The sequence below is a fragment of the Spodoptera frugiperda genome, chromosome 10 (genome assembly GCF_023101765.2).
Source record: "Spodoptera frugiperda isolate SF20-4 chromosome 10, AGI-APGP_CSIRO_Sfru_2.0, whole genome shotgun sequence".
In the NCBI taxonomy this organism is placed as follows: domain Eukaryota; kingdom Metazoa; phylum Arthropoda; class Insecta; order Lepidoptera; family Noctuidae; genus Spodoptera; species Spodoptera frugiperda.
The window spans coordinates 1-25,732 of record NC_064221.1 but is presented as its reverse complement, the minus strand read 5'-3'; the positions used below and the strand labels follow the sequence as shown (position 1 = coordinate 25,732).

General features: G+C 44.7%; 3 protein-coding genes across 3 annotated transcripts; 2 read left to right on the top strand and 1 right to left on the bottom strand.

Annotated features, from left to right (window-relative positions):
- Nucleotides 1-3,305: 3,305 nt before the first annotated feature.
- LOC118277365 (NADH dehydrogenase [ubiquinone] 1 beta subcomplex subunit 3) lies at nucleotides 3,306-4,898 on the top strand. The gene is made up of 3 exons (XM_035596129.2): nucleotides 3,306-3,473; nucleotides 4,208-4,338; nucleotides 4,658-4,898. The coding sequence occupies exons 2-3, from the start codon at nucleotides 4,208-4,210 to the stop codon at nucleotides 4,812-4,814; spliced, it is 288 nt and encodes a 95-aa protein (XP_035452022.1). The 5' UTR covers nucleotides 3,306-3,473; the 3' UTR covers nucleotides 4,815-4,898.
- A 576-nt stretch (nucleotides 4,899-5,474) lies between these two features.
- LOC118277364 (protein Rae1) lies at nucleotides 5,475-8,403 on the bottom strand. The gene is made up of 8 exons (XM_035596128.2): nucleotides 7,998-8,403; nucleotides 6,998-7,090; nucleotides 6,845-6,922; nucleotides 6,673-6,768; nucleotides 6,483-6,554; nucleotides 6,125-6,400; nucleotides 5,831-6,037; nucleotides 5,475-5,755 (listed from the first exon to the last, which is right to left on the bottom strand). The coding sequence occupies exons 1-8, from the start codon at nucleotides 8,130-8,132 to the stop codon at nucleotides 5,672-5,674; spliced, it is 1,041 nt and encodes a 346-aa protein (XP_035452021.1). The 5' UTR covers nucleotides 8,133-8,403; the 3' UTR covers nucleotides 5,475-5,671.
- A 731-nt stretch (nucleotides 8,404-9,134) lies between these two features.
- On the top strand, nucleotides 9,135-11,030 carry LOC118277367 (SOSS complex subunit B homolog). The gene has a single exon (XM_035596131.2). It carries the CDS (start codon nucleotides 9,356-9,358, stop codon nucleotides 9,917-9,919), a length of 564 nt encoding a protein of 187 aa, XP_035452024.1. The 5' UTR covers nucleotides 9,135-9,355; the 3' UTR covers nucleotides 9,920-11,030.
- The last annotated feature ends 14,702 nt before the right edge of the window (nucleotides 11,031-25,732 follow it).

The window sequence follows — 25,732 nt, the reverse complement described above, 5'->3', positions numbered from 1 at the left end:
CAATGGTTAAGAACGAACAAAAAATACGAAACAATAAATATTTGCATAAGGAAAACCAAAGGAAATACATATATGGATATTATTTACAATCAATTATTTATAAATTATATACATTCAGTGGTTAGAGGTCAATAATCTTTGATTAATTATGTAGTTACTAAGAGTGGTTGTTTCTGTACTGTACCTACAATAGATAGTATTTACAAGAGTAAGTGGTATGTGGCATGCCAATACAATCACGGCTAACATTTCAATATCAGTATTTTTTATGGGATAAGCCGGCAAACAAGTAGACTAATGATGAACTTAATGAAGAAGTAGACTAACTGATGGTAAGCGATCGGCGCCACCCATGTTCACCCGAAACACCTGTGGCGTGCGCCGTCGGCCTTTTGGCGGTTATGTATATCAGGATTGGCAGGCCTTCGGTAACCTCACACGACGAAACACAAGGCAAGCGTGTTTCACGTCGGTTTTCTATGAGGCCGTGGTATCACTCTGATCAAGTCGGTCCATACTTACAGAAGCATGGCGCTCCCACACTAATGTGTGCTAATCTTTTCGTTTAATATCCAACACGATTAAAGCGATCACTATACATATAGATGTTTCTATTGGATCGAGCTCCCTAAGCCGTAGTTATATGCAACGTAGTTTGAGATGGTCAAAACATATATTATTATGTATGATATGACCGACGCCCAATTCTGAGGTAGGTACAGGATGCCACAGGCCTACGTAAAATGTACTAACTTACTCTTTTTTTATGGGGCAAATCATCCAATAACTTCTCCCACCTTGGGTGAGGCGAGAGGGAGTGTCAGACTTTTACTGAAAAAAACACTCTGTTCTTATTACTACTCTTCGAGCCGAAGCCCCGGCAACTCGCCAGGGCGCTTAATCTTGAAACAGTTGAAACCAATCTTAATGTCAATGCAATTTCAATCCAATAATTATACAAAACTGTACAACCCCCATCCGTTGCTGAGTTCTGAATATAAAACCAAACCAAATACGATTTAATTCATTCAATATAGTTACTCGCAATACGGACGCAAAGGGCGTTAGTGTTGCAACTAAAGAGTACGAAATTTCACGATATCAATGTCGATCGATCGGACACAGGTCTTCCGCGTACAAAATTTTAGTATGAGGCCTAACTTTTCCATAATTATTGTAGGGAATATTGTAAACAGTTACAGATGTGTACTGTCAGACACCTTTTGTTGGCAGTAAGTCTGACATTTCTCTGACTAACTCGAAAAAAAACCTAGTTCTCTGTAGAGTACGCGGCTGTAGTTACCATCATCTCCGCCGACCAGAGCTTTGCTCTGCTTTTAAGCAATTCAGGCCTTTTTTGACCCTCTACAACTTTGTTGGGGATACTTACCTATCAATCAACGACGCGCGACTTTATACACACGGTGCTGGAACTCCTACACAGGACAGCGCCCATTGAAGCCGGTTCGTCGCGTTCCACGTGTGAAAGAGCCATCAACCCGCATCAGATGGGGTCAATTAGGAGCGATAACCGACCGGAGCTGCGGAAGACCTAGCGGGTCGCCGGCTCGGAGGAGTAGGAATAGGGAGGTTTTTATCATATAGCTGACACTCCTCGCCTCATCCAAGACGGAAGAAGTTAATTGATGATTTTCCCCTAAAAAAAAGCGCGCGCGCGCTACCCTGTTTTACGCACGGAAAATAGATAGTTAGAAACACGGTAGAGTGCTTACTACACGCAAAGTAGAGTACTGTAAAACTAGTTTTCTACAATAATATAGGTACCTACCTATCTTAACGAGCGACGTACCTGCGTGAAGTTTTACTCTACTTTGGTACAATATTCTATACTCTACTGCGCTACTACCTACATACTGTTTACATGCTGTTTATTCTACCCGTAAACGCCAGGCTTTTGGTAGACCTCGTCCAAATATAATTATTTGCTAGTAACGTGCCGGCACACTGCTCAAAGTCTTCTTATATGTTTCAAACCCCAAACACTAATGCTATGAAACTCTTAGGATCCTCAGAATTTATACATGCACTCCGCAACCTAGTTTTATTATTATTTTTTAAAAGGTAGGTACATACCTACGTTATCTACGAGTCGCCTAAACAGAGTGAGGAAAGTAGGTACGGATATAGTCAAATATTATAAAAAGATAATCAGATGTAGAAGTACGAGCGCGGGTTGATTGGTGTTGATCTGTCGAGATGATTAACGACAAGTAATCTCATAACTCAGTCAGTAGAGTGTCAGAAGTTAGGTACATAAAACTTCGCGAGCACAAACTTGCTTGCAGCTGAGCTGGTGGCTGGCATTCACTCGTCATCCCGACAACGCTAAAGTACTAGTCTGGAAATTGGAAGCAAGTAACTTACCTGGACTTGAGTGCGCTAAACCGAGTATCGCCAAAAGTAGCGTTGCAGCCGCCGGCCGCCCGGCTCCGGCCGCCATCCTTTGTCTCACTACCAGCTTGCGAGCTTACTTGCTATACTTAACATTTTCAGTAATAAGGGTTGTTACAAACTGACTACTCTCGCCAATTACAAGCACAGAATTGTTTACTCTTATGAATCTTTGAGAAAATTTAGATTACATCTGAATCTATTTTTGTTTACCATTGACGCCACAATAACACAATACACAGACAGTACATTGACTGGAACTTGATATCACTAAGTATTCTCAGCACTCCGCAGCTCCGTAGACTAGACAGTAGATCGACCAACTTTTAACAAAAGCAATTAAATTCACTATGGCACTATAATAAATAAACCTATTAGTTATTTTCTAACAACCTAAAGTACACAATTTCGACAATACAGTAGAGAATGTTGGACATTTCTGTGAATGCCTAGAAAATTACAAAAGCCGGAAAAGTAGTTGCCGCACCAACGATGCAAGCGAGACGCGGCTAACGACACTCGACAGTAATAACAAATACAACAAACTTCAAGCAAGTCCTGTCTATTTTTTTAACCTATGGCAAAGTGCTTATTGCAAGAATAAAAAAATAAGAATTTGTTAAGATAAAGAAAGAGATTTTTTTTGCATTAACATGATTTGATAACATTGTTTAATATTAGATGGCGAGTACTTCCTCATGGTAAAATTAACATTATTGATATATATATTTTATACAAGAATATATAGAATATTACCATATCAAATTTTGTTTAAAAAAATAGATTTCTTAGTCGCACGTGGTCGACCACTGATAGTTTTATAGTCAATTCTGTGTCGCCGCCGTAACCCATGCATCGCCATCAAGGCTCAAGGTCAATTATATCCCGCGTCATAGATTCACAGTAACAAAATAGACAGTTTGTACATTTTAGTAAGTAGTTTGCAGCTCTATGTGCTGCACTGTCTTTGCCATTGTCAAAAAAATGTCAATTATTGACATTTAAAAAAAAGAAAGATTTCTGAAGGATTACGAGATTTTCATTTACAAAAAGTATAAAAGGTAATGCAATAAAATAATATAAATAGTCAAAATTAATGCTTTAGTTATTGATTACATATACTTTATTATTTTGATAAATAAAAATAATTATGTAATGATTGATAGGTTATAATTTTGTTTTGTTACCACTAAAAATACAAATTTGATGTAATCTCTAATGCGGTACAGTAAATATAAAAGACTATTAAGGAGCATGTCTCTGAAACGTCCCTATTTAGATGTATAGTTGATGGCTAGCAACCTCTGTTCTTGTAGCAATATATATTACTCCGACATAGATAGGAGTCAGATCTGACTTCATTGGGAACCAACTTAATATTAATTGGGTGAAAGTTGTTTAGCAGAGGAGGGGCAGTGGTTTACTTGGTGGCAGTCTGTACAAAATTGGCTGTGGGTTAATATTGTAAGATACAGACATTTATTTGTTTATAAGTAGAAAACTTAAGCCAATGCATTATACTGTTAAATTGATATTAAAATACTTCACATTATGTATGTAACTACCCATTATAAAAAAGGTACAATAATTTCAATTACTTTAACTAATTGATCAGCCACCCCTCTTCTCACAAAATCATAAATTAGTTTGATTGCCTTATAGCTGACAACAGAAGCAGCCGAGAATTAGAACTCTTGCTTCTGAACAATACGCTGGCTCTAGTGAAGAAATAAATTATTTTGTACTTCCCGGACTGTACATATATTGATCATATTGTTTAATTATATCTATCTAGATGGGTGGACATGGACATGGGCCTCCATACAAAATACCAAGCTACGAGCAATTCACCATCAAGGGTATTCCTCAGCTAGAAGAACTTGAAAAAGCACTAGAGAAAAAGGGCCTTCGTGATCCATGGATCAGGTGACTATCACCACTTTACATTGTTTACTATCAAAAATTATAATAAACTAGCTTCTGCTAGCGGTATCACCCTCGGTCCTGTTCGATGAAAATTCCCAATTTCATCCCCATCCCTTCAGCACACATTAACATTCGCATTTATAATATTAGTAAGATCACTTAGTAATAAAAACCATTTCAATGCATGTTTAGTAATGATATTGACTTTGTGCCAGTATAGTAAGATTAAGTAATAACATGATTATATTACTACACAACCGATTCATCTACACTAAACCAGCAAGCACATACAGTAACAATAATAAATCGATGCTTGCAGGAATGAGGCGTGGCGCTACCACCCCGGGTTCGGCACGAAGTGGGCTCGCGCGCGCGCCGTGTTCTTCCGCGGCGCGCCGCTCGGGCTAGGGCTGGCCCTGCTCACCGTCGCCGCCACCAAGGCGTTCGGCGGCAAGGCGGAACACGACCACCACTGATGTGTTATTTAATTTATCATATTATCGTTATCTTTGATTGCTATTGGCTAGGCATAGAAATAAAAACATAAGAAACCCAATCTATACCAAGTCTTTTCACTTCTATTGTAGATAAGCCTAGATAGAGGAGCCTGACAGTTTTACACACTACCTACTAGAACTTGACATTTTGACGTCCTCTGTCAAACATCGGCTGTGCTTGTACAGGCTCTGGTTTTCCATCATCGGGTATCATCAGGCGATGTGTAATACTTTTACGTGAATACAGATCTCCAGCCTACTGACCATGCACCTTCTGAATGACTGCATTTGGTTTGTCTTCGTCTTTAATTTACATAAATAATATGAGTAACATAGGCTGTACAACAGCATCAACTAATTAGTTCTTCTGAAGGGAACTCCAATCTCAAACATTGTTGAAACTTATTGATTTTCAATGAACTGTTTTTCATTTTCATTCACATCTGGATGTGATTGATGTCACATAATAATTTGGGCTAAAAATAAGAAATATCTGGTGGCTCAGTCTCTGGGCCACTCTAAGGGCGCCTTCAAATTAGCTGCCAAGTGCCGCACGACGGCTGCCGCGCTACAAACGCAGTACCGTCGACTAATTTGAAGGCGCCATGCGCCGTAACATAGGTAACATTAAATTACAGCTTTGTATTGAAACATTAATATTTGTTTATTTTATTAAGATATGCCTAAAAATATTAAACAAAATTACAATTGGCCTCAAACTCATCTCACAATATTGAAGTAATATTATGAGTTACATAAAAGGGTAGTTTTGTACAAAAACTGCAGAGGTGGTGTTGAAGGCCGCAACCACGACGTGTCGGCGGACGGCGCGGGGCTCACGTGGTGCGCGGCTTCAGGTCCTCGTAGCAAGCGCGCAGGTAGATGAAGTTCTTCTTGGCCGGGTTGAAGTGCTCGTGGCCCTGCCATACATAGGTGTACACGTGAACAGTCGTCTAACAATGCTGGTGTCGCTAAGGGATCTCACTGGCACGTACCTTGGACCAGTCGTAGCCGACGGCGTACGCGAATATTTGTCCGTTGTGGTTGAAGGCGCACTTCGTGAGCGGCTGGTCCAACATCTCCGAGGACTTGAGGCGGGTGCGCGCGTCCTTGTCCCAGAACGAGAAGGAGCCGTCCGAGCCCACCGTGGCCAGCGTGCCGTGCGCGGGGTGGAACGCGATGTCGTTCACTGCGTAGATGTCCTGTGGACCGACGTGAGAACAACTCGTTAGACGAGTGTCGCGCCGGGCTCGGGCGAGCGCCGTGCGACGTACTTACTTACTACTTACCTGATAGCCGGTGGTGCTGGCAGGAGGCCGGTGACACTTGAACGTGAAGTTGTCCTTGGGGTTAGTGGGGTTCACGTATTGGATGGCCACGCGCCCCTCGACACTGCCGAGCGCGAAGCCAGTTGGCTGCTTGGTCTTCTTGTCGCGGAAGATGGCGATGCAGCGGTGTTGGTGTTTGAGCGGCGATTCGACGCGCTTGAACTCCGCCGGCTTGCCCTCTAGCGTGTAGAGACAGATGCCGCGGTCCGCCGTGCCCACCACGGCCATCGGGTAGTCCTGCGCACACAAGTCATGACCTGGCTGCAGGGTCGCGCGCCACCTGCGTCATCCCGCTAGCTCACTATACAAGCATACATACCACGTCTGCGCAGTAACACCGCTCCGACAAGTTCATGTTCATTATGGGGACTGGGCTGCGGGTGTCCCAAAACTAAAAAAGTAGTAGATCGATTTATTTAACCTTCATAAATTATATTAAGAAATCATAAATTAGTTTGCTATCTTTTGTTAGTTATGCATCTGGACGTCATTGTACATTAAGTGCGTACCTTGAGTGTCTTATCCCAAGAGGCGGTCATCAAGCAGGTATAGTTGGGCGCCTTGATCCAGTGGCACGTCTTGACGGGCGCCTCGTGCGCCGCCACCTGCAACACAACACATACGTCAGCTCACGCTGTACGAGTGTACGCTACGCCTGTGTGCGTGATATGTCTACGTCACCTGCATGCACTGATTCGAAGCCAAGTCCCAGCATTTGACACTCTTATCCGTGGACGCCATGAAGATTTTACTTCCATCCTGCACACACAAATAAGAAAACCAAGTAATTTATAAAAAGCAGCCGGAGAGGCAGGTAGTAACGAGAGTACCGACATCGTGCCACGCCACGTCCAGCACCGGCCCGTCCATGCTCTGCACGGCCTTCGGGACTGTCTTGCCTGTCGTCTCTACTTCCCAGCATCGTACCTGCAATCACAAAGTTTTGCTCTTTTACTTCTCAGTTAAGACACCTATCACACTCGGCAACTAACGGATAAAAAAACAAACTAATGCGGCATACTGATATGCTACACAATATTATGTTGTACTTTCATATCATGTTATCTCTGTCATTTTATACACACTGGGTAGTGTCAGGACTAGTCTCGAGAGAGTTAACATTGAGTGGTGTTTGAGTATTTGGACATAAAGCCAGTAACTTTTACTTACAACTTAAAGTAACTGAATTTATTAGTTTAAAGACCATGGTTCTTGATTTTTGATATCACAAAAATAATTCGTTTACACATATATTTCTATTATTTAATATTTTCTTTTATTTGATAATTGAATTGTTTTTAATTACAAGTCTTGTTTTATAAGTTGTTGAAGTGAAAACAAAATGTAAATCTATACCTACTTGTGATACATACATACATATTGCACCCGGACATGACCTAAAATTGTTTCTGTCTTGCATAATTTGTGCATGTAACATTGGTTGGCAATCCTTAATTCTAATAAATAAATACACCCCTGGAAATACTTTCAAACACCAAACATCATTCCAACTAGTTGATCAACTAAATCTATAGTCTGCTTATGAGTGAGTAACACTTCACATGTTTATTTTAATGTTTTATAATATTTAATTTTATCCAGACTCAATAATAAATGAGTCATTTCACAACATTTACATAATAATTTTGTTTATGATGAAATAATTAATTGCAGTAAACTTGTAGCAACATGCTTATACAAGTTGCAAAACAAAAGTATTTAAATATTATGTAAACAAGTCCTGATCAGACTATTGCACAGGAGATGAAAATGTCCACCACCGGCGCGACGAACGTCTACTATTGTTATAACACAAGCTAAACTTAAAACTTACCCGACAGTCCCAGCTGCCGGCCGCTAGAAACGTTTGCTGTAGCGAGGGTGGCGAAAATTCGAGCGCCGACACGGTGTCGTCTGGTGGCGAAGTCACCTCCAAATCTTTGTTCGGGTTGCTAGGTTGGTTGAACATTGTTTACTCCCTGTCTGCTCACTAATAACTGAAATCGGTAGTAAGCACAGCGTGCGAATTTTAGTTTGGTTTAACGTGCCTCGTGTGCGTTGTAAAACAATTATCGTAAATAAAACAATGGCTAGCAGGTTATCATCACACACAACTAGCAGGCTCCAGAATGTTTACGTTTACTAAACTAAACAATACATAAATACAAAACTTTAACTTTTCAAGTCTTCAACTGTCTTCAAGAACCGAGTAGGTAACCAAAACCAACAATTTAATGACTTTGACGTTTGGTGGTTGACAGTTGACAGTTGACACCGTGACATTTGACAGTGTTGATATTTGAGAACATAGACATACAGAATCTTGAGAATCTCTACAAACACAGACAGGAATGGATTTGGACCAGATTCGATTCAAGTAATATACATAGGTACCAGGTAGGTAATTCATATTGTACACAGGTTTTAGAGTATACAGTGTTAAGTCTCAATTATGAACCTTATTTTGATGTTTGACCTTGTTTTGTTCTTATTTTGATGATGAGTATTATGCGCGCTCCATACTTTACAATTTTATGATAAAACTGCCCGTCCGGCATTGACAGGCAGTTTTAACTGTAAAGTCCGCCTGTGCAATTAAAGCTGCACAGTTAAATAGAAAGTGTGTTTTTTTTGAGAGGAAAATCTTCCAAAGTCATCTCCCCCCTCGGGCGAGGCGAGAGGGAGTCTCAAACTCTTACTGACTAAAAAACAACCGGTTCTTATTCCTGCTTTGTTACCAGGAAACATTTATTATTATTGGAGCCACAATTGTGTGTAGTAGTGTTGTGGCCACTTCACAATGTACCTGGATGTCTTGGACTTAATTGGGCTACTTGAACGTGGATAAGTCCGCACTATTCAAAAACCTCCATCTCTAACTCTCTACATACCATAGACAAAAAAAGTAGGTTGACTAGACTCTTCTCATCATCATTGTTGACAGATCGGATTGACACATTTTACAATTACATATCTGTCATTTGTCACAGAGCGATTTTAGAAATCTGAGTCGGTCGGTAAATATCTTTACAGTAACAGTAAAACATTCTGTCCATTTCCAACTAATTATTGTTCTGTTGCCTACAGTTGTGTCACAGAATTATTAAGAATTTGTACTTAATTGAAAAGCTATATTTTTTATGTTAAATTAAGAATTACTTATTGTGCTAACGAAACAAATTCGACTATACAATGACCACTTTGCAGTTTATTCAGATAAAGGATTTAAAGCCTGGCATGAAAAACATAAATGCAGAGTTTATAGTGCTAGAGGTAGGTCCTCCGACACTCACTAAAGAGGCTAGGGAAGTGCGGACTCTGCGCGTAGCTGACGCCACCGCTTCGGTGAATCTCTCCGTGTGGGATGAGCCTGGCGCGCTACTGCAGCCCGGGGACATCGTGCGGCTCACGCGTGGCTACGCGTCCCTCTGGCGCTCGGCGCTCACTCTGTACTCCGGAAAGTCTGGAGACATTCAGAAAGTGGGCGAATTCTGCATGCTGTTCAACGAACAAGTAAACATGAGCGAGCCGCAGCCGACGCCGCCGCCGCCGGCCGCCGGCGCTGCGACCACAGCTCCCGACAGATCCAACGGGGCGCACGTCCCACTGCGGCCGCTCCAGGCTCCCTCTGCACCCGCTCCTCCGCACGCTGCTAAGGCAGATCGCTTTGCGTCCGCGCAGGACCATACTGGTAAACACACGCACAAGACATACGTGCGAGGCCGTGGCCATCAGCGAGGCAACAACCGCAGGTAGCACACACACCTGCCAGAGTTTAGTGCCTTCCATGACATCGGTGCATTCATTGTGGTGTAAACTGGAAACTGTGCACGGACCTGGACACTAGACATTGCATGGAAGCAAGGACTTGATTAATGTGTAAATAAGTAAATAATTTAGTGAGTGTTTTCAGGGACAACTATAAGTGTTACCAATGTGAACTTACTGCAACTTCTGCAAGTACCTCTGGTGTTTATATACACCACTAGCTGTTAGTTTATCCATGTTGAGATATGTAATAGTGTTCACTTCGAGGGAACTAACCAATTGAATAGGAATGTCTATATGTTCCAACATGGTGTCTCACTTGTAATGTATTTTTGTTTTGTTAAAATATGATTGTTGTCAAAATCCATTGGAATGGATCCTCTACTATTGTATAACAACTTTTGTTAATTGTATGTACAAGATGCATCTTGTAGCAACTCAGTATATTTAAATATTTGCCAGGAAACTAATTGATTGAAACAGATAAAATCAATTAATGAAATTGGGATTTTATTGTATTGGACAGTTAATTACATAATTTATAGTTGGCTAAGGAAAACATTTGGCTATACCAACCTTTTCTCGAAGCCATTCAGGCCAATTTTGACTGCCTATGACTCTGTTGTGGATATAACAAGAAGCCTGAATTTTCAGATACTAAGTAGGCATTGTACAAATATGGTGTATTTAAGTTTTTATTAAATTTGCAGTAGAACTTTAAGAATGATAACTTGTCAATGGTTTGAAATTTTGTTACTGACTGTCTGACAACTAACTGACTGACTGACTGACTTACTAACTAACTAACTAACTAACTAACTGACAGATATGCAAGCTGTTTATCAAGTGAAATGCTGATAGCATTGAAATCTGCAGCATTGACCTTTAAATACTTGTAAGGAAAACATGGCTAGTGGCTCTGTTTTTTTACTCCCAAGTGTAATTTTGTAACACTATCTTAAAGTACTAGGTAGGTACTAAACATGTTTGTGTATGACTTTTAGAAATCTTTATTGTATGTGTAATTAAGTAAAAATAAATAAAGTTAATATAAAAGCAACCGTTAATAAATCCGAAGTGATGAATAATATAAATGTGATTTCGAATGGTGTTTTATTAAAAAAAAAATGACTGCATCGGCGATATTATCAAGAAAATCCAAAAATAACGGCAGATGCTTATAATATATCGAATAAGCCGCAAGTTGTAAGCGAAATAACACTGAATAAAAAATACTGTCGAAAAACATAACCCTCCTTCTGGCGCAGTCGGGTAAAAATTTAGAAACGTTATAATATGGCATGTAATGCCACGTAACAAATAGTTACAATGAACACCCACATTTAACAAATTATGTTGTAAGTCCCAAGTAATAGGTGGTGAGCCTATTGCCATATATATGGGGCAAATTTCGAGACTACGTGCTACTACTGAGACAACACCGAATAAGCCCAGCCATACTTCGCCAGACCTGGGAATCGAAAATACGCACTGGCTCTGGAGGAAGCACGGCTCCCTGTCGTTCAGGGTGACGCAGGTGCTATCGGGGCACGGATGCTTCGGCAAGTACCTGTGCCGCATAGAAAGGGAGCCGGACGCTCGGTGCCACCACTGCGTCCATTGCGGGGAGGACACGGCGCAACACACGGACCTGGCCGGCATGTGATGTGGGGTTGCGGACGAATCTAGACTCCCGCGCCCCCTACGATCACGTGCTGAGTAGACACCGGGGGGTTTTAGCCGGTAAGAGTTCGGCATACCTCTCCGCCTTTCCCCGGGCGGAGGAAGTCCATGAGGATTTCCCCCCGACAAAAAAAAATCCCACCTCCGTGGGAGCTGGAGGCGTGGGTGCTCGCCAGAGTCTATGATTGTCTAAACGTTCATAGTTAAGACTGAAAAGACAAAGTTGCGACTGAACAGTCGCAGTCGCGACTAAATAGTCGCAGTTGCGACTGAAAAGTCGAAGTGGCGATTGAACAGTCGTTGCATATCAACAAAAGTTGCATCTGAACAGTAGTTATTTCGTCTAAACATTCGTAGTTAAGACTGAAAAGTCAAAGTTGCGACTACACAGTCGCAGTTGCGACTGAAAAGTCGAAGTTGCGATTGAACAGTCGTTGCATATCAACAAAAGTTGCATCTGAACAGTAGTTATTTCGTCTAAACATTCGTAGTTAAGACTGAAAAGTCAAAGTTGCGACTGAACAGTCGCAGTTGCGACTGAAAAGTCGAAGTTGCGATTGAACAGTCGTTGCATATCAACAAAAGTTGCATCTGAACAGTAGTTATTTCGTCTAAACATTCGTAGTTAAGACTGAAAAGTCAAAGTTGCGACTGAACAGTCGCAGTTGCGACTACACAGTCGCAGTTGCGACTGAAAAGTCGAAGTGGCGATTGAACAGTCGTTGCATATCAACAAAAATTGCATCTGAACAGTCGTTATTTCGTTCGAACATTCGTAGTTAAGACTGAAAAGTCAAAAGTGCGACTGAACAGTCGCATTTGCGACTACATAGTCGCAGTTGCGACTACACAGTCGAAGTTGCGATTGAACAGTCGTTGCATATCAACAAAAGTTGCATCTGAACAGTAGTTATTTCGTCTAAACATTCGTAGTTAAAACTGAAAAGTCAATGTTGCGACTACAGAGTCGCAGTTGCGACTGAAAAGTCGAAGTTGCGATTGAACGGTCCTTGCATGTCAACAAAAGTTGCATCTGAACAGTAGTTATATCGTCTAAACATTCGTAGTTGAGACTGAAAAGTCAAAGTTGCGACTGAACAGTCGCAGTTGCGACTACAGAGTCGCAGTTGCGACAGAAAAGTCGAAGTTGCGATTGAACAGTCGTTGCATATCAACAAAAGTTGCATCTGAACAGTAGTTATTTCGTCTAAACATTCGTAGTTAAGACTGAAAAGTCAAAGTTGCGACTACACAGTCGCAGTTGCGACTGAAAAGTCGAAGTGGCGATTGAACAGTCGTTGCATATCAACAAAAGTTGCATCTGAACAGTAGTTATTTCGTCTAAACATTCGTAGTTAAGACTGAAAAGTCAAAGTTGCGACTGAACAGTCGCAGTTGCGACTGAAAAGTCGAAGTTGCGATTGAACAGTCGTTGCATATCAACAAAAGTTGCATCTGAACAGTAGTTATTTCGTCTAAACATTCGTAGTTAAGACTGAAAAGTCAAAGTTGCGACTGAACAGTCGCAGTTGCGACTACAGAGTCGCAGTTGCGACTGAAAAGTCGAAGTTGCGATTGAACAGTCGTTGCATATCAACAAAAGTTGCATCTGAACAGTAGTTATTTAGTCTAAACATTCGTTGTTAAGACTGAAAAGTCAAAATTGCGACTGAACAGTCGCATTTGCGACTACACAGTCGCAGTTGCAACTACAGAGTCACAGTTGCGATTGAACAGTCGTTGCATATCAACAAAAGTTGCATCTGAACAGTAGTTATTTCGTCTAAACATTCGTAGTTAAGACTGAAAATGCAAAGTTGCGACTACACAGTCGCAGTTGCGACTGAAAAGTCGAAGTGGCGATTGAACAGTCGTTGCATATCAACAGAAGTTGCATCTGAACAGTAGTTATTTCGTCTAAACATTCGTAGTTGAGACTGTAAAGTCAAAGTTGCGACTGAACAGTCACAGTTGCGACTACACAGTCGCAGTTGCGACTGAAAAGTCGAAGTTGCGATTGAACAGTCGTTGCATATCAACAAAAGTTGCATCTGAACAGTAGTTATTTCGTCCGAACATTCGTAGTTAAGACTGAAAAGACAAAGTTGCGACTGAACATTCGCAGTCGCAACTAAATAGTCGCAGTCGCGACTGAACATTCGCATTTGCGACTACACTGTCGCAGTTGCGACTACAGAGTCGCAGTTGCGACTGAAAAGTCGAAGTTGCGATTGAACGGTCCTTGCATGTCAACAAAAGTTGCATCTGAACAGTAGTTATATCGTCTAAACATTCGTAGTTAAGACTGAAAAGTCAAAGGTGCGACTGAAAAGTCGCAGTTGCGACTAAATAGTCGCAGTTGCGACTAAAAAGTCGAAGTGGCGATTGAACAGTCGTTGCATATCAACAAAAGTTGCATCTGAACAGTAGTTATTTCGTCTAAACATTCGTAGTTAAGACTGAAAAGTCAAAGTTGCGACTACACAGTCGCAGTTGCGACTACACAGTTGCAGTTGCGACTACACAGTCGCAGTTATAAGTTATAAATAAGTTTTCTCTGTCGATATATGGTAGCTGGTTAATATCCCCGACGAGGACGACCTCACTTGCACCAGACAATCTTACTGCCATTATTATGGCCCCAAAGTGGTTCATCAACGCCTCGTCTACCGTGAGGCGGTAGCACCTCTCACCCGGCTTGAACCCGTTTGATAGTATTGAGGCCATAGTGCGCACCTTTGATTTTACGCGATCTCCTAAGCGGCCCGAATGCAAACCATTTCTGGGGTTTAGGCTCCTGGACCTTGAGCCCGCTGCTTGTTTTTACCTGGTCTTTGACCAGGTTGAGGTCCGTTTTGCTCGCGCACCTCAGGATCACCACTGACCGAGCTTTTCGGACCGTATCGACTCGGGCCCCACTGGTTTTTAGGTCCAGGGCGACCCTGATCCTCTCGATCACATTGTCCCCAGTGTTGTGGGGTCAGTCGACGAGACGATCAGGGTGTGGTTTGGTTGTAGCGGTTTGGGGGGCTTTGGTGTGCTGGCGACCTGGGCAAAGGTTTTGGGACCCTGCTGTTGTTGGGTCGGTTTTTCCACTTTACCCAGGTCAGCCACCCCCTTCTGAATGTCCTGGAGGGTCTTCTTGACCTCAACGACTGCCAGCTCCGCGTCCAGACTTGGCACTGTCTGCGTCTGGACGCTCGGCTCCTTGTCACGCAGTACGCGGATGTCCGCCGAGACCATCTCCAGTCTCTCAGAAATCGGCCTTAAATGTTGTTCGATGTTCAGTGTTATCGGTCGTTGCGGTGGTGGTGGTGGGATGGGCGTAGGTTTATCTTTTACTTCCGCCAGCAGTTTCTGGAGCTTGTCTACCTCCACCTCAAATTTCGCTGATGTTAGTAGGTCGGATTCCGACACCTGGCTAGTGGGGGTATCCTTTGGCCGGTTGAGGTCGTTTTTCATCTGTTCAAGAACCTTTCGGAGCACGTCTAGTTGGTTCGAGAGGTTCGATATGTTCCTCTCGATTTTGAATAGGCCTTCGCCCATGGAATCCCATTTGGGATCCCCCGGTGTGCCCACTGCGCACAACCTGGTCTTCTCGTGCTCCTTAATGTTGTTAAGGTTCGATAGTTTGACCTCTTCCTTGACCTCCTTGATTCCCTTGAAAGTTACCTCAAGGGTTTCGTGGCCCAGCCATTCCCTGATCCCTTTAGCCTCTTTTTTGGTGTCGGTGAGGTCCGACCGCATGAGGGAGAGCTCTGCCTTAAGTGCCATGACATCCCGAGTGTGAGCCCTCTCGACCTGCACAAGCTCTTGCGCATGTCGAGAGCGCTCCCTCTCCAAGTTGTACTTGTGGCGCGCTCTCGAGTCCGCCAGAGACAGTACGGTCTCGTAAAGTCCCTGAAGGCACTCGTAGGCAGTGACCTTGCACTCCCTCTTCATATTGAGGGCCGCCTCCAGTGCGTCTTTGCCCTTTTGAAGGAGACCGTTGGCCTCCCGGGTGGCAAGGTCCATCTCCACCCCTGTGCCTCTTCTCGGAGTTCGGTAAAGCATGCTTCTCCTTTCGGGTCGGGCAACTTGTCCCGCCGACGAAGCAACTGAGCTTTCCTCATCCGAGACGATCTGACGAGGGGGGGAGATCCCGCACTGTTCCCAATCTTGTATTGTAAGCTCCGAGATCCTGCTGCGGTCCTCCGACTCGGGTATCAATGATGGTGTCTCCGGGATAGTGATGTTGGGGCGGGTGGGCTTAACTGAGTCGGTTGCTCCCGACTCCGATGCTGCCTTTGCTACCTTTGGCGGCTCCGATGAACGCGCCGCCTTTTCCGATGCGACCGATCTCGCCACGGTGGTCTTAAGGACCTTTTCCCTTAGGGACTTTGTCGCCTTGCTGGTGGTTTCCGTGGTCGGTTTGCGGGTGGTGGAGGCGGATACAGTATTGGACGACATAGTTTTGAGTTTTATTTAATTTAGAAATAAGGAAAAAAAATGTATGGGATGAGATGGTTAGTTACAACAAAACTTTGGGGAAGGTTTCGTGGGGTGTTGAGGGGGGGTGAAGTGGGGGGGGGGAGTATTTGTGAGGGGATGGGGGTTGGGGGTTGAAAATAGGGGATGACTGGCCTCCTTGTGTCTCTGAAGGGCCTTTGAATCCCGAGTCAGATGAACCTAATCTCGGGGGGGGTAAGTGGAAGGGATAAGGAGTTCCCTCGGGCTTACCTGGTGCTGAGCTTTGAAGTCTCCAGGCTGGTGTGTCTACCTCCGGCAGATTCCTCGGGCGGCTTCGGAGTCTCCAGTCGGGGCTAAGATGGTCGGTTTGACGTCACGCCTCGTGTCTCAGAACACGCGGTGCTAAATTGAGGTTAGATTTTAGCAACCACACCATTTGTTAAGGCGATCTTCGCAGCTTAATAACTCGACCACCCCTGATCCGATCCAAGCGATCCAGATGTCAATGGATTCGTCTCCGCAGCCTCTCTCAGGATTATTGTAGGTGACTCGATTCCACAACCCCTTGTTGAAATATTGAGCTTCAAAGTCCCGGTCTTCCTGTGACGTAACCCGATGAGTCAGGAACTTGCCCACATGAATCCTGGTTGAATTGGGATTCTGGATTCCACTGGTCACTATTTTGCGCACTTATCTCGACGCGTTAAATTTTTGGCGAATTTTTTACGCGGAGCTGATGTTGTAGGTTAGCCGTATTCGAGCGGTTACTGGTTAGGTCAGGTTAGGTCTTTTTTTTTTTTTTTTTATATTATACAGCAGGAGGGAAAATCCTCATGGAGACTCACACCTCCCCACTAGTAGAGAGGTGTGAGTACTGCCGGACTCTTACCGGCTAAAAACCCTCCTGCTGTTTCCGAAACCCCTGACATGGTCAAGGCCTGTGTTTACATAAATAACATTTTTAACATTTCTTTCTTTACAAAGTGTAGAGTAAGTAACAAAGTAGTTTCTTTCTTAACAATTGATATTAAATTACTAGTGTTATTTGATTATATTATAATTATTTGTTATCACAATCAGAATAATTATGTCTTAAGTACATTTTTTTTGCTATGTTTTGTTTTTTGCAATTACTTGACTGATGACATGTTTACAGAAGTCAAGTACTACATTTCTCGTCTTGGCCTTCTTCATATGCTCGTGAATGTCTTGTGGACTAAACTTTTCTCCTTCCAGGCGCTGTTCGACCTCATGTCTGGCACGCGCGTACACCGGACATGCGAATATCACGTGCGGGACAGTCTCCTCCACGGCGGAGTCGCAGACACACGATGGATTCCCCCGAAGCTTGAAACGATACAAGTATTCGGAGAATCCACCGTGCCCGGTGAACAGCTGGGTGGTGATGCTGCTGGTCTCAATTTTCCTTACAGTGCTATACGCCGCGGCTGCACTGGGGAAGAATATCTTGGTGATTGAGGCGGTGTCACCGGATTTATACCTCGCGTCCCACTCGCTGATCGTGTCCATACGGATTCTCCCTCTGACGAATGAGACGGGGCATCGGTCATAATCCGGCCTCCTCTTCGATCGCAGCGCTGCTTCCTTCGCCAGGTAATCGGCCCTTTCATTTCCCTCCAAACCTGCGTGGGCTTTTATCCAGAACAAGGAAACTCTCTTATTCTGGGAGGCGCAGTGGCGGAGAGCATTTCTTGTTTCCACTGCCAGAGGATGGGGGGAGGTGGGGTTGGCGACAGTTTGCAGCGCCGCCATCGAGTCACTGAATATGCCGAACGTGGTTTTTTCGCTGTTGAGCGCCTCCCCGGCTGCTCTCTGTAGTGCCAACAGTTCCGCCTGGTACACGGTGCAGTAGGACGGCAGTACAAGTTTTTTCGACTTAATTTCGGTGGCACTATCCCACAAAGATAGCGCCGCGCCGACTTTGCCCTCGATCTTGCTGCCGTCCGTGAAGATTCTCACGTCGTAATTAAAGGCGTGGTTATTATATTGTTCCTCGTCTACCAGGCTACTGAACTCTACAGTTGTCTGTTCGGCTGGGTGGGGAAGTCCATCGCACTTGTCATTGTTTCTATGTCCCGATCCCCTAATGCTGAATGGGGCAACCCCTCTTTGCTTCGTACAGTGAAGCAGCTTCACGCACTCGAAGATCGAGGGGAGTATCCCCGCCAGCAAGAGGGCCGAGTGCAGGGAGACCGTGCGATGGGCTCTGCAGAGCTTCTGAGCGAAGCCTCTTTGTACCACGTTCAGCTGTTTTCTTATCCCCAGTTTGTTCACGGCTGGCGCCCATACACTCGCGGCGTACAGCACTATAGGTTCGACGGCGGCGGTGTAGATCGAACGCACGACCTCTGGGTGCAGTCCCCAACTCACACGTGCAGATCTGGCAAGGTGCTTGTAAATAGCAATTGCTTTTTTACATGCGCCGGCAACGTGAGAGTTGAAGGTGAGGCCTGCGTCTATCGTCAGTCCCAGTATCTTCACTTCCTTCGACATGCCAATGTCGATCCCGCCCATGGTCAGGCGAGGAGTGTCATACTTTAGCTTGCGTGTAATCACCATGGCACTGGTTTTGTGTGGCGCAAATTTGAGCTTATTTTTGACACCCCACGCACGCACATGCTCGAGAGCGGCATTGGCCTGTTGCTCTATCTCCAAGGCTGTGCCACCGTCGAATAGCATCACCACATCGTCCGCGAAGGCTTGGCAGTAATCGCCTCTAGCCTCCAGCTGCTTCAAGAGCGGGTCCAGAAGAAGGTTCCACAGGATGGGACCACCAATTGAGCCTTGGACGCACCCTTTCGAGGTTTTGCGTCTATTCTCCGCTCCCGCATACCTGACTATTACCTCCCTGTCACTCAGGTAGCTATCTATTACTCGCCTCAAGTTGATCGGACACTTTTCCTCTGCCAAACGGACTTTGATCGCCGGCCACCATGCGCTGTCGAAGGCTCCCTCTATATCCAACGACACAAGAACGATAATTTTCTTACTCTCCAGCTTGGCGCGGATATTCTTCACTAAGGTGAAGAGGGAGTCCTCAGTGCTTCTTTGGGGCATGAATCCGTATTGGCGAGTACTAATCCTCGGCAATAGGTGGAACTTGAGACGAGCAACCAGCATCTTTTCATATACTTTTCCCAAGACAGGCAGGAGCCCAATCGGCCTGTAAGACTTGGGTACGGTATACTTGTCTTTGCCTGGCTTTCTCAGCACAACCACCGTTGCCTCCTTCCAGGTTTTCGGGAAGTGGTGGTAGGCCAAGCATCGATTTATGAGTGACAAGAAGTAGCCAGGGTTGCAGTTTATAGCTCGAGAGCAAATGTCTGCGGTGAAGCCGTCGGCTCCCGGTGCTTTCTTCGGGTTGAACGACGATATCGACCTCTGGAGCTCGCTTAAGGTAAACGGTGGGTCATGCTGCTCACCATCACCACACGCGTTTACTAATTTTGCCAGTTGTCGAGTTCGGCAATGGTCTGAGTCGTCGTCGTCCTCGCGATCCTCCGGGTAAAATGTTTCGGCCAGTAGTTCCACCGAACCCCCCGCATCCAGGACTCGATCTTCTTTGTGCAGGAGCACATCTTCTTCTCGTTTTTCTGTCATCCTCATTACCCGGTAGATTCCCTCCCAGACCCCCTCCCTGCTCTGCTTCCCGCAAAACTCCTTCCAGCTCTCCGTCTGTGCATTTTTGACCGCCTTCATATAATTTTCTTTTTGTTCCAGGTACAGGCTGACGACCAACGCTCTCCGCACCGGCGCTGCGTTCCTGATCCTGCGTCTGCTGGTGGCTACGCGCTTCTTCATCTCGGCGAGCTCCTCAGTCCACCACGGAATGGTGAGTCTCTTTTTCGTCTTCTTTATTGGCATGGTTTCCGAACATACTGAAGTGATGGCTTTTGTGTATTTATTTATTTCCTGATCTATTTCCTTAATGCTGTTTAAATTTTTAATATTATCTTCATTTAATTGTTTTTCTGTCATAATTTGGGTCAGCTTTTCACGAAATTGGCTCCATTTTGCTTTTCGACTGTTGTAAATCCTGGTGGTTCTTTGTATGTCGGTGCCAGTCGACTTTTTCAGACTGATCTCAAACACCACGCCGTTGTGGTCGGAACTCGTGAGGTTCTCCCGCACGTGCCATCCGTTGACTAGGTTCAGCAGGTCAGTGGAGCAGGCCGTTACGTCCACGTGGCTGCTGTACCTGACTCCTCCCCTGATGGTATCGAAGGTCGGGCAGTCGCCCCGGTTGAGGATCTGCAAATCCAACTCGTCCAAGGTACTACTCCACTGCTCACCTCTCTTGTCTTCATTGGGGCTACCCCACCAGGTACTCTTGGCATTGGCATCTCCACCCACGATGACGTTTCTGAAGCTGGCATATTGTGTTACGCATTTTATATGCGCCAGGTATGGCTCCAAAGGCAGGTCGGGCTCGAAGTAGTATGAGACCAGCGTGATCCTCCAGGCTCTCGTATGAATTCCCACCACCACAATGTTGTGCGTGGTGAGTTGCGGGTACTGCACTACGTCCAGTGTCTGGTCAAAAACGATGATCGCGGCCTTGACGGTCCCTTCTTCGGTTTGAGATGCCTGGTAGACCCTTACGCCCTGGTAACATTTTACCCTTTTAGTCCCGCCGATGTAGGGTTCCTGCAATAATGCGACGGCAGCGTTTTCTTTGCCAGCTTCAAGGAGGAGTTCGTGGGTTGCCAGTTGGCTTCGCTGGAGATTAGCCTGTAATATTTTATACCGGTGAGTGTTCTCCGAGGAGCCCTTAGCAATAGGCCGTGGAAGCTCTAGCCAACGCGTCCCATTTCCGGCGGATAGGGCAATCAGTGCTGAAGGCGTTGTGGGCGCAGGAGCTTGCTTTCGCTCTTATGCAATTGATGCAGGAAGGCCCCTCGCCAAGCTGCTTATCCGGGCATTCCGCGCTGTGGTGCAGCCCACCACAATGGCTACAGAGGTCTGCTGGTTCTTTGCAAAACCTCTTGCTATGCCCGTAGCTCAGGCAGCGAGTGCACTGCACCAAAGGGGATTGGTCTTCGACCCGTACTATTTGCAGGTCGACTCGGAGCCTTCCCGCTTCCATTGCCCTTCTCCAGACAATCGGTGTGACGCTAAGTACAATGTGTCCGGTGTGTGGATTTCGAGCCTTTCTTCGGTATTTCACGGACATCCTTGCTTCCTCGTCCTTGAGGCCACGGAAGACCTCCCGATTTTGGTTTCGGAGGGCCAAGAGGATCTCTGCGTCACTATGAACCTGAAGGACATCTCTCATAAGTATGAGCGGATCCTTGTTGGACACTTCCTCGACGACAAGATTAGCGCCCACAGTCTGCAGTTTCTCCCTCAGCTTTGACCTCTCTTCCTTGCTACTGCATCCCATAATGATCTTCCGGTCCCTAGCTTTTCTTACTCTCTCCACTTTTACCCAACCTTCTTTTGCATCGACCGCCTTTCTAACTTTCTCCATTATTTCTTCACCTGTTTCTGTCTCTTCCGTGGACGAGACAACCACGGAATGCAGCGTCGCGCGTTCCAGCAGGCGACTTCCTGCGTCGCGGTCGCGCGCCACCACACCCGCGTAGCTGTCCCGCTCTCGCGTGACCCGGTCAGCTTCGAGAGTATCCTTCAGTCTGGCCATTTCATCAGCGTTTCTAATAAGGTGTAATTTATGTTCTTCCAGACCGAGAGCCAATTCGTGGCATTTTGCAGCCAAGGCGTCGATAGCCGCGGTGTTAGTGGTCGACGCCGGTTCAGGTGCTTGATGCGGTGCGGGCTGGGGCGCAGTTTCAGTCTGCTGCTTTCGTGCCTTTTCCGCATCGCAGACCAGTCCGTAGAGTTTGGTTACTGCCTGGCCAATGCCGTTTTTCAGGTCGGTCCTTATATTTCTAGAGTCAGAAAGGCAGCTTTTGGCTCTTTGTAGCCATAGCTTCGCGTCTTTGACACGGTCACCAGACTCCACAGTTGAATTGTGTGGGCTTGAGTCTCGGGGGGTAGTCGGTTTTTTACCAACTATTTTACTTTCCGATGGCGAAACCACCGTCCGAACCGGTCTGGGCAGAATCACCCGGCGCGGGGACGGCTTTCCAGAAGCTCCGTCTTTTCCCGTTTTAGGTTGAGAGGTGGGAAGCGGGTCACTACGTCCCGCCTCCCACTCCCCAACACTGCGCCTAACGTTTGTCGGGGCGGGGTCCACCCTTCCCGGACCAGACGGGGAACCATCTGTACTCTGGGACCTCGCCGTCTTGGCGGTTGGGGTCCTGACACTCACAAACATACTGGCTCAGGGGCTTCGTCGTCGCAATAAGATAAAAATGCAATCCCTGTAGAGGGGGGATTGTATTGTCAAAAACAAAAGGTCAATAAATTAAGAAAATAAAAATAAAATTAAAACGTTTAAAATTCTCAGGATCTTGTCAGGTGTCCGAGTGTATAAATCGCAGTAATTTACAAAATAGAGCTTAATTTGCTCGGTCAAGAAAACATAAAACATAAAACCAGGTCAAAGTCAGGAAGCCTGCAGGACCCTAAGTTTGTCAAAATTGTTAAAATGTTTGCATCGAGATTATAAACATTTATCCTACCTTGTCTTTGTCCAATGTATCGGGTTCCACACACTCACTCGCAATAAACAAACAGATTATCAAATATCACTGAAATTGAATTGTCACAACACAAATAATAACCAATAAATTATGAAATATCACTCAATTTAATTATCACAAATAGTGACTAAGTTAGGTCAAAACTATCACAAAACCACAATACAAATATCACTAGGTATCACTGAACACGCGTATACGTCAGGTTTCAGGGACAGGTTAGGTCAGGTTAGGTCAGGTTAGGTCAGGTTAGGTCAGGTTAGGTCAGGTTAGGTCAGGTTAGGTCAGGTTAGGTCAGGTTAGGTCAGGTTAGGTCAGGTTAGGTCAGGTTAGGTCAGGTTAGGTCAGGTTAGGTCAGGTTAGGTCAGGTTAGGTCAGGTTAGGTCAGGTTAGGTCAGGTTAGGTCAGGTTAGGTCAGGTTAGGTCAGGTTAGGTCAGGTTAGGTCAGGTTAGGTCAGGTTAGGTCAGGTTAGGTCAGGTTAGGTCAGGTTAGGTCAGGTTAGGTCAGGTTAGGTCAGGTTAGGTCAGGTTAGGTCAGGTTAGGTCAGGTTAGGTCAGGTTAGGTCAGGTTAGGTCAGGTTAGGTCAGGTTAGGTCAGGTTAGGTCAGGTTAGGTCAGGTTAGGTCAGGTTAGGTCAGGTTAGGTCAGGTTAGGTCAGGTTAGGTCAGGTTAGGTCAGGTTAGGTCAGGTTAGGTCAGGTTAGGTCAGGGTAGGTCAGGTTAGGTCAGGTTAGGTCAGGTTAGGTTAGGTTAGGTTAGGTTAGGTCAGGTTAGGTTAGGTTAGGTTAGGTTAGGTTAGGTTAGGTCAGGTTAGGTTAGGTTAGGTTAGGTTAGGTTAGGTTAGGTTAGGTTAGGTTAGGTTAGGTTAGGTTAGGTTAGGTTAGGTTAGGTTAGGTTAGGTTAGGTTAGGTTAGGTTAGGTTAGGTTAGGTTAGGTTAGGTTAGGTTAGGTTAGGTTAGGTTAGGTTAGGTTAGGTTAGGTTAGGTTAGGTTAGGTTAGGTTAGGTTAGGTTAGGTTAGGTTAGGTTAGGTTAGGTTAGGTTAGGTTAGGTTAGGTTAGGTTAGGTTAGGTTAGGTTAGGTTAGGTTAGGTTAGGTTAGGTTAGGTTAGGTTAGGTTAGGTTAGGTTAGGTTAGGTTAGGTTAGGTTAGGTTAGGTTAGGTTAGGTTAGGTTAGGTTAGGTTAGGTTAGGTTAGGTTAGGTTAGGTTAGGTTAGGTTAGGTTAGGTTAGGTTAGGTTAGGTTAGGTTAGGTTAGGTTAGGTTAGGTTAGGTTAGGTTAGGTTAGGTTAGGTTAGGTTAGGTTAGGTTAGGTTAGGTTAGGTTAGGTTAGGTTAGGTTAGGTTAGGTTAGGTTAGGTTAGGTTAGGTTAGGTTAGGTTAGGTTAGGTTAGGTTAGGTTAGGTTAGGTTAGGTTAGGTTAGGTTAGGTTAGGTTAGGTTAGGTTAGGTTAGGTTAGGTTAGGTTAGGTTAGGTTAGGTTAGGTTAGGTTAGGTTAGGTTAGGTTAGGTTAGGTTAGGTTAGGTTAGGTTAGGTTAGGTTAGGTTAGGTTAGGTTAGGTTAGGTTAGGTTAGGTTAGGTTAGGTTAGGTTAGGTTAGGTTAGGTTAGGTTAGGTTAGGTTAGGTTAGGTTAGGTTAGGTTAGGTTAGGTTAGGTTAGGTTAGGTTAGGTTAGGTTAGGTTAGGTTAGGTTAGGTTAGGTTAGGTTAGGTTAGGTTAGGTTAGGTTAGGTTAGGTTAGGTTAGGTTAGGTTAGGTTAGGTTAGGTTAGGTTAGGTTAGGTTAGGTTAGGTTAGGTTAGGTTAGGTTAGGTTAGGTTAGGTTAGGTTAGGTTAGGTTAGGTTAGGTTAGGTTAGGTTAGGTTAGGTTAGGTTAGGTTAGGTTAGGTTAGGTTAGGTTAGGTTAGGTTAGGTTAGGTTAGGTTAGGTTAGGTTAGGTTAGGTTAGGTTAGGTTAGGTTAGGTTAGGTTAGGTTAGGTTAGGTTAGGTTAGGTTAGGTTAGGTTAGGTTAGGTTAGGTTAGGTTAGGTTAGGTTAGGTTAGGTTAGGTTAGGTTAGGTTAGGTTAGGTTAGGTTAGGTTAGGTTAGGTTAGGTTAGGTTAGGTTAGGTTAGGTTAGGTTAGGTTAGGTTAGGTTAGGTTAGGTTAGGTTAGGTTAGGTTAGGTTAGGTTAGGTTAGGTTAGGTTAGGTTAGGTTAGGTTAGGTTAGGTTAGGTTAGGTTAGGTTAGGTTAGGTTAGGTTAGGTTAGGTTAGGTTAGGTTAGGTTAGGTTAGGTTAGGTTAGGTTAGGTTAGGTTAGGTTAGGTTAGGTTAGGTTAGGTTAGGTTAGGTTAGGTTAGGTTAGGTTAGGTTAGGTTAGGTTAGGTTAGGTTAGGTTAGGTTAGGTTAGGTTAGGTTAGGTTAGGTTAGGTTAGGTTAGGTTAGGTTAGGTTAGGTTAGGTTAGGTTAGGTTAGGTTAGGTTAGGTTAGGTTAGGTTAGGTTAGGTTAGGTTAGGTTAGGTTAGGTTAGGTTAGGTTAGGTTAGGTTAGGTTAGGTTAGGTTAGGTTAGGTTAGGTTAGGTTAGGTTAGGTTAGGTTAGGTTAGGTTAGGTTAGGTTAGGTTAGGTTAGGTTAGGTTAGGTTAGGTTAGGTTAGGTTAGGTTAGGTTAGGTTAGGTTAGGTTAGGTTAGGTTAGGTTAGGTTAGGTTAGGTTAGGTTAGGTTAGGTTAGGTTAGGTTAGGTTAGGTTAGGTTAGGTTAGGTTAGGTTAGGTTAGGTTAGGTTAGGTTAGGTTAGGTTAGGTTAGGTTAGGTTAGGTTAGGTTAGGTTAGGTTAGGTTAGGTTAGGTTAGGTTAGGTTAGGTTAGGTTAGGTTAGGTTAGGTTAGGTTAGGTTAGGTTAGGTTAGGTTAGGTTAGGTTAGGTTAGGTTAGGTTAGGTTAGGTTAGGTTAGGTTAGGTTAGGTTAGGTTAGGTTAGGTTAGGTTAGGTTAGGTTAGGTTAGGTTAGGTTAGGTTAGGTTAGGTTAGGTTAGGTTAGGTTAGGTTAGGTTAGGTTAGGTTAGGTTAGGGTAGGTTAGGTT